The sequence below is a fragment of the Epinephelus lanceolatus genome, chromosome 13 (assembly GCF_041903045.1).
Source record: "Epinephelus lanceolatus isolate andai-2023 chromosome 13, ASM4190304v1, whole genome shotgun sequence".
In the NCBI taxonomy this organism is placed as follows: domain Eukaryota; kingdom Metazoa; phylum Chordata; class Actinopteri; order Perciformes; family Serranidae; genus Epinephelus; species Epinephelus lanceolatus.
This window is the reverse complement of record NC_135746.1, coordinates 805911-814003: the sequence shown is the minus strand read 5'-3', so window position 1 is coordinate 814003 and position 8093 is coordinate 805911. Positions and strand designations below refer to the sequence as shown.

Here is an 8093-nt window from a genome sequence, read left to right as displayed (position 1 = left end):
GTGCGGTGAAACTGTGTAGAGGTCGGCTGCAGAGGATGATGGGAGGTCAGGGGGACGACAGGCGGCGGCTGGATGTCTCACAGCTCTCTGTCCACAGCAGGTAAACTTGTGTTTTTTTATCTTCCTGTCAGCTGATTGGCTGAGTGGACCTAAGACGGCAGCGAACTCGTTCGTTCCATCTCATTGATGAGTTAAAGTTTTGTGAGTGAATTAATGAGCTGTTATTGACGAACTCATGTTTCCTGATCTGAACTCTGTAACTGCAGTTTAACATGTTTAACATGTTTATCATGAGTCACAGTTTGATCTGTATCAATCTGACCTCACTGATCAGTTTGTGTATCTGCATTTAAGTGTTTAACATCAGCTGATCAATGTAAATCTATCAATATATCTGATTTCACTGAATGAAGCCGCTCCTGTATGAACAGTGTCAGAGGACTCTTGGAGGGTGGTCGGTCTTCTGAGCATGTTCACTGTGTTCAGATTCTGATCAACAGGTGGAACATGTGACTCTGATGGAGGTGTTTACATGATTGTTATTGATTATCTGATCGATAAAATGCTCCATCGATCAGCTTCAGTCTATCAGCAGCAGTTTTGTTAAACTTTGACCTTCTTCCTGCAGCGATCACATCCTGGTCCTGGAGTCGTGGACTGCAGTCAAGAGAACCTAAAATACCTCGCTAAGCTCCTTATGACGCTCCAAGAGCAGCTCTCTCCTCCAGCTCTGCTCTGAAGAGAGGCCCGGCCTGACCCTGAACCCCAAACCCTGAACCATGTAACCTGAAGCCTGAACCCTAAAAACCTGAACCCAGAACCCTAAATACCTGAATTCTAAAAACCTGAGCCAAGAACCGCGAAATCTAGACCGTGACTTCTGAACCCTAAAAACCTGAACCCAGAACCTTGAACTGTGACCTCTAAACTTTGAATCTAGCACCTTGAGTTGTGACCTTTTAATTCAATACCTGAACTCTAAATTGTGATGTCTAAACCCAGAACCCTGAACTTTGACTTCTAAACCCAGAACCAGGAACTCAAAACTCTGAAATGTAACCTCTTCACCCAGAGCCCTGAACCTGGACCTGTGACCTTTAAACCCAGAGCCCTGAACTGTGACTTCTAAACCCTGAACTCTGACCCCAGAACCCTGACCTGTGAGCTCTGAACCCTCAACCCTGACCCCGAGCCTCCCAGACCCCGATGGACTGGATGTGAGGGCTATGATTTGAGAACCTGCTGGTTTATGTGATCTGACCTGGATTTGAAGTTGAGTTTATGCCCAGCACCATATTGTGAGTCAGAGCCTGAACTTCTGAACATGGGCAGCAGAACGGCGGAGAAGAGAGGCAAGTGAAACCGGACCGGACTAAACCACCTATGGAGGACCGACACACTGCCAAACCATCCATCCGTTGACTGTGGAACTTTTTATTGACGTTTAATTTCAGAAGCAAATATGTCAAACAGAGTTTTGGGGAAAAGTGTCTAAAATGACCCACAAGACATTGAGGATGTAAAAAGCATGGAGTGTTGGATTTCAACATGTCACTCAGTGTAAATATTATACTTTCAGTTAGGGGTACTCCAGTTTTCAGCCATGTTTCCGGCTGCTTGGACGTGATAAATAAAAACAGGAACTGACATGGCGGTCGGTAAGGTGACCTTCACAAAGGTGGAGAGAGAGAAGCTAGCTGAGGTCCTCTGGCTTCTCAACTGGATCTCTGTGCTGACGGGAGCGATCCTCTTCGGCCTGGGCTTATTCCTCAAAGTAGAGATTCAGAAATGGCAGGAAGTAATGTCAGACCAGGGGATCCTCTACGTGCCACATATGCTGATCACCACGGGTCTGGCGGCCTGCTGCATCAACTTCCTGGGTGGGAAGATCTGCCTGGACTGTGCCGACACCAACAAGTTCCTGCGCTGGAAGCTGGTGATGATGCCATATGTCATCTGCACTTTCTTCTTCACCTCCTGCGTCCTGGCGGGGGCGCTCATGTGCTACAGCATCCGCGGCCAGCTGGAGGAGTCACTGTTCCTGGGCCTGAGGAATGCCATGCGGTATTACAAGGACACAGATACGCCAGGCCGCTGTTACCTGAAGAAGACTCTGGACTTACTGCAGATCCAGTTCCAGTGCTGTGGAAACACTGGGTACCGGGACTGGTTCCACGTCCAGTGGATCAGCAACCGCTACCTGGACATGACCAGCAGCAGCGTGGTGGAGTAAGTGGAACCAGACTTGCTGGAACTCACTGGAGTGTTTAGAGATCCCAGTTGGATTTGAGGGGATCTTTGATGATCCCAGTAAATCCTGCTGGATTCTGGCAGATTCTCTCTGTGTTTAGACCAGCTGTTCTCACGCACTGTTTGTACATTTTCCTACGAAAAGTAATGCACCAAAATTTGTACATATCCCACATAATTATTAGCCGGTAATTCACGCATAACTCATGTATTTTGGGAGGCTGCGATGATGTGACTGATGTGCTGATGGGAGTAAGGAAGGAAGCGGTCCTGAATGGTCCAGTTAGAGGGCAGGCTGGGGCGGTGGATGGGTCACAACATGAAACATGTGAACTTTGAGTCATTTTAAAGTACGTTCCCACCATGTTCCTCTCCTAAACCCAAACATAGTAACTTTACCTGCCCAGAGCTAACCTCGTAATATCAATCATGGGACGCTAATTTGTAGGATATCACTGTTGTGAGGTGGATTCCAACAGTTTCTAGTTGATCCTGGTGAATACTGGAGGATTGACACTGAACACTTAACTCCAGCAGAACCCAGCTGTTCTTTTGGGTTTTAATAGTTCCCCTTCAAGTACTTTGATTGAAGATAGATTCTGATGGATCTTCAGGACTCTAGATAATAGATCCTGCTGAGTCCAGTTAGATTCTGTGGTGCTACAGTGGTTTCTATCAGAATCTAGTGGATCTGGCTGGACTCCACTTCACTGATGGAGATGTGAGGACATAAGAAATGTTTGTGCCAACCTGTCAGTGGACAGTAAACAGAGTATTTTCAGATTGAGGCCACCAGTCCGCTGCGGATTAAAGCTTGAAGCTACTCATGTCAAATGTCCTGGGATTAATTAGGTTTAACTGACAGGGTTCAACTCAGGTTCAAGGGACTCCGAATGACCCGAGTCTCAACAACTGAGTCTTAAAACACACTGTAGAAGGTTTACAGCACCGTCAACCCCACCCTTTATTTTTATATCAGCATTTTTTATCTGAGAACCAACGAGCAAATCAAAGTCACTGACAGTTCAACACTGACTCAGGATCTACAGCTGCCTAAGGACTAGTAGCAGTACTTGTTGTTGTGTCGCAGCAGTAGTAGGAACAGCAGGAGTAGCTGTTGTAGTAGCTGTTGTTGTAGTAGTTCCTAACTGCCTGCTCCTCCTTGCAGCCGCCTGAGGAGTAATGTGGAGGGGAAGTACCTGATGGACAGCGTTCCCTTCAGCTGCTGCAGCACCTCATCCCCTCGGCCCTGCATCCAGCAGCAGATCAGCAACAGATCGGCACATTTTAACTTCGACCAGCTGAGCCAGCAGCTAAACCTGTGGAGGAGAGGCTGCCGACAGGCTCTGATGGAGCACTACACCGGCATCATGCAGTCTATCGGTCTCACCGTGCTCCTCATCTGGCTCTTTGAGGTGCGCCCACTACAGATACATCACTCTCATTCTGGGTCCAGTTTACTTTGGTATTTGGTACTATCATGTTTTTCTTCTCCCACCAGCTGCTGGTTCTGACAGGGGTCCGTTACCTGCAGACGGCCATGGAGAACGTTCTCCGGCTGGGTGATCCTGACTTAGAGTCTGATGGTTGGATTCTGGAGAACAGCCTGGCAGAAACAGCCCGGTCCAACTTTAACATCATCAAGAACCTGGGGAAGTGCTACCAGGTCGATGACGACCCCAATATCAACATCCCTTCTGCCGCCGCCGAGCAGGAGGTGCCTTCCCGGCAGGTCCAGATCCCTGTGAGCAGCTAGCATCCAGCCTGAGGATCGACGGACGAGCTCCAGTGACGCTCTGTTGATCCAGAATTCAGACTCACTTCCAGCTCCAGGAGGTTCTGAGGAGGAACTGTCCTCTGGGAGAAGTTCAATGAGTTTCTGTCCTGAGGAGCTGAAGAAAAGCCTCATCGATGCCTTCTAGTTATGAAGTATGGAAAAAAGTACAGCTATTGAAGGTCTGGTGCAGTATTACTACTGCTAGTACTACTACTAACCCAGAATTCCTACTGCTACTACCCACTAAGCAAAGACGTTCAAAAGACATACACTGAGGAGCTGAATGAAAGTTTTTGTGACGTCTTTTAGGCGTCTTTTGAACTTGTCTCAGTGACATCTCACAGGGTACTGCCACCTGTTCTATTACTGCTACTACATTCAGCATGTTTCCATCCTGAGGAGCTGAAGAAAAGTTTCATCGATGCCTTCCACATATGAAGTTTGGAAAGATGTCCAGCTGCTGCAGAGCTCTGCAGGTCTGACGCAACGTCTCTGCCTTCACATGGAAGTAAGAAGAACTGTTTGTAAGTGTGACCAGGTTCCACAAGGGTGTTAGGACAAGCTGTTGTTAGCATGTTAGCCATGTTAGCTCCCGCAGTTTATGTTTACGACCACCCCACCGTCTCCTATTTCCTCTCTCGGCTGCAACATGAGAACATTTCAGCAGCCGACATCTGGGCCACACTGCCTGCATGAGCAGCTCATGTGTCTTGTGTTTTTCTTCAGTGCCTGTGATAACAGGTTAGAGGAACAACACTGCCCATGTTGTCAGGCATCGTCTACAGAACAGGAGTCTAGCCTATTTTTTCAGCATGATACATTTTTCAGCTAATATAGAGTGAAAATGGTCTTTTAATGATCATACTGACTTTTTATCAGCCTTTACTACAGTCTCAATGTCTCTATCTGTCACAGACATGAAAAAATATTAATATTTATTTTTAAATCAATCTTTCCTGTTTCAGTTTCAAAATAAAAGCCCTCTGACTAGGGTTGGGACTCGTTAGGATTTTAACGATTCTGATTCCTTACCGATTCCTACATTATATTCATTATACTTGCTATACTTAAACAAGTATATAATAAACACAAATGCAATCATACAAATACAAAAACTTTATTCTAACTGTTGCACAGTACAATTAGATGAAAATACACATTTGTGTGTGGTGTGTATTTCAGATTTAGAGCTTGTATCATCTCCCTGACAATATATAACAACAAAAAGTGATTCTCTGATTTCTACAGTAACACTATTACCTCAAATTAACCACAGCAATGTAATAAAAAATACTTATATGCACTCATGCTTGGGCACTGTTATTTACATGACAACACCTGAACATAACACACACACACATTGACTTAACATCAGTGTGCTAACATGCTCACAATGACAATGCTAATGTCATGCTAGCAGCTCTGTGAGCCTGAATGTTAATGTCAGTGTGCTAACATGCTAACATGAGCTGACTCAGAGCTGCGGCTGATGCAGTTATTGATGATGGTGCTACATGAGCAGTTCCCACAGTTCATCCTCAGAGACGAGTTGAACTGTTGCTTTGTGTTTGTTTCTTTAGTTTAAACTGATGATGACGTCAGAACAGTTTGAGTCATAATAATGTGAGTGAGTCAGAAAACACCCAGCCAATCAGGTTCCACCTCTGTTTTTTTAAAGGGACAGTCCAACATTTGATTCATCAAGTTCATCTGTGTGTGTGTGTGTGTGTGTGTGTGTGTGTGTGGTTAGCTTAACTCAGCATAAAGACTGGAAGTAGAGGGAAAGTGTTAGCCTGACGTCTGCGTGTTTCCATGGAAACTGACTGTATGATGATGATTTTAATAAAGATCAGTCTGATGTGTTTATGTTTACTAACAAAACATGTTTATTTGTTTATATTTGACTCTTTATGATGTTTATGAATAAATGATGTCATAATTATATAAAAAGATTTGGCTGCTGCTTCACTGTGTGTCTGTCTGTGTGTGTCTGTCTGTCTGTGTGTGTCTGTCTGTCTGTCCCTCAGTGTCTCTCATTAATCCTGTTCCTGTGTTTGTCCACTGGAGGGAGACAGAGACACTCTGCTTCTAACACATCATAACATCCATTGTGTGTATAAACACGGGGCTGCTGTTTAAAGACAGACAGTGTCCAGTCGTCTCACAGTCGCCGCCCGTCTCATGTTCAGTAGGTCCAGATAATCCTGCAGCCAAGAGTCTCGATGAAGCGTGCTGCTGTCCGCTCCTTCCTGTTCAGAGGAGTTAGTAGATGATCTGCAGTGCAGTGTCCTCAGGCGCTCAACAGTGACGGCAACATCACTGTCCAGAAACATCTGCAGCTGTGGACATCATGTTATACATGTGTGAGACCCCGCCTCCTGCCAGCGACGCCTGATCCCACTCTGGACACCAGGCAGCCCCCCCACCCCACCCCCCCCCCAACATGGTTTATGTAAAACAGGAGATAACTGAGCGTGTGTTCAGAGGTCAGAGGTCAAACTGATGTTTCACTACTACAGTATCAGCTGTGATTGGTCAGCAGTGGTGTTTGTCTCCCCCTGCTGCTCATCTGTAGTACTACAGCTCCACCGTTAGCCAATCGCAGAGGCAGATGGTTGTCATGGTGATGACCACATGGTCATCAGTGCCCCCCCCCTTAATCCTTTGTTCCCCTTCTTCACCTCCTTCCCTCTGTCTCTCCATCCTTTACTCTCTCCTCATCCTTTTTGCCTTGTTTCTGATGTCCTTTCTCTTTCCTTAAGTCCCTTGTTACAGTCCCAGTTACATAGGTTTATATATGTGTGTGTGTGTGTGTGTGTGTTATCAATCTTCTCTCTCTTCCTCCCTCCTCTGTCCTTAATCCCCCTCTTCTTGTGTCCTTACCCCCCCCCCCCCCCCCCCCCCCCCACTGTTATTAACATGGTTCATCTTCCTGTATCTCTGCTGACGTCACGTGTCTGTCCAACAGGGGGCGCCACAGATGTCTGTCTGCTCTGTGCCCTCCTTCTCTCCACCTCCACCCCCCTCTCCCCCATCACTCCTCCACCCCCCTCTCCCCCATCACTCCTCCACCCCCCTCTCCCCCATCACTCCTCCACCCCCCTCTCCCCCATCACTCCTCCACCCCCCTCTCCCCCAGCTGAGTGTCAGTTGAGCCGTAGATTAATAAGATTCACTGAGTGAACTCAAATAAATAACTCTTTAAAACAACAACAATAAACATGTGTTTTTGTTTGTTTTTGTTTGTGTGTGTGTGTGTGTGTGTGTTAAACACAAGTCTCTATCAGAGGCCTCCTCTTATGTAACACCTCCTACTCTTCATTACTGTCTTTATCTGAACAGCCTATCAGATTTGACCCCTACAAGTGACATCACACAGCAGGGGCGGGGCCTGATCTGATTCAATAAACTCTGTGTGTGTGAGCTCGATGGTCGCCGTGGTGACACGGATTAAACAAGCTCAGATTTACATTTGTTTCTAAACGCTGTCATCAAAGCCCACAATGCAGTCTGCAAATAAACAAATACATAAATAAATATAAATGCTCCTGTTGCCAGTGGGACAACTTTGGTCCTCACCTTCACACCTGGTCCTACAGGACATCTCAGTATAAGAACAGACCATGGACAAAGATGGAGGACCTATTCAAACAAAGATGGAGGACCTATTCAAACAAAGATGGAGGACATATTTAAACAAAGATGGAGGACATATTCAAACAAAGATGGAGGACGTATTCAAACAAAGATGGAGGACCTATTCAAACAAAGATGGAGGACATCTTTAAACAAAGATGGAGGATCTATTCAAACAAAGATGGAGGACGTATTTAAACAAAGATGGAGGACATCTTTAAACAAAGATGGAGGACATATTCAAACAAAGATGGAGGACATCTTTAAACAAAGATGGAGGACATATTCAAACAAAGATGGAGGACGTATTCAAACAAAGATGGAGGACCTATTCAAACAAAGATGGAGGATCTATTCAAACAAAGATGGAGGACGTATTTAAACAAAGATGGAGGACATATTCAAACAAAGATGGAGGACGTATTTAAAC

General features: G+C 45.8%; 1 protein-coding gene across 1 annotated transcript; it reads left to right on the top strand.

Annotated features, from left to right (window-relative positions):
* On the top strand, positions 1-5979 carry prph2lb (peripherin 2-like b). Its single transcript, XM_033649051.2, has 4 exons — positions 1-100; positions 629-2229; positions 3419-3665; positions 3752-5979. Exons 2-4 carry the CDS (start codon positions 1649-1651, stop codon positions 4004-4006), a joined length of 1083 nt encoding a protein of 360 aa, XP_033504942.1. The 5' UTR covers positions 1-100; positions 629-1648; the 3' UTR covers positions 4007-5979.
* The last annotated feature ends 2114 nt before the right edge of the window (positions 5980-8093 follow it).

What these genes read in the sequence shown, in the direction of transcription:
- prph2lb (XM_033649051.2), top strand. Translation starts at nt 1,649, where the DNA reads ATGGCGGTCGGTAAGGTGACCTTCACAAAGGTGGAGAGAGAGAAGCTA. An exon ending in ACCAGCAGCAGCGTGGTGGA is followed by an intron (nt 2,230 to 3,418) that starts GTAAGTGGAACC and finishes TCCTCCTTGCAG; the next exon opens with CCGCCTGAGGAGTAATGTGG. An exon ending in TCCTCATCTGGCTCTTTGAG is followed by an intron (nt 3,666 to 3,751) that starts GTGCGCCCACTA and finishes TTCTCCCACCAG; the next exon opens with CTGCTGGTTCTGACAGGGGT.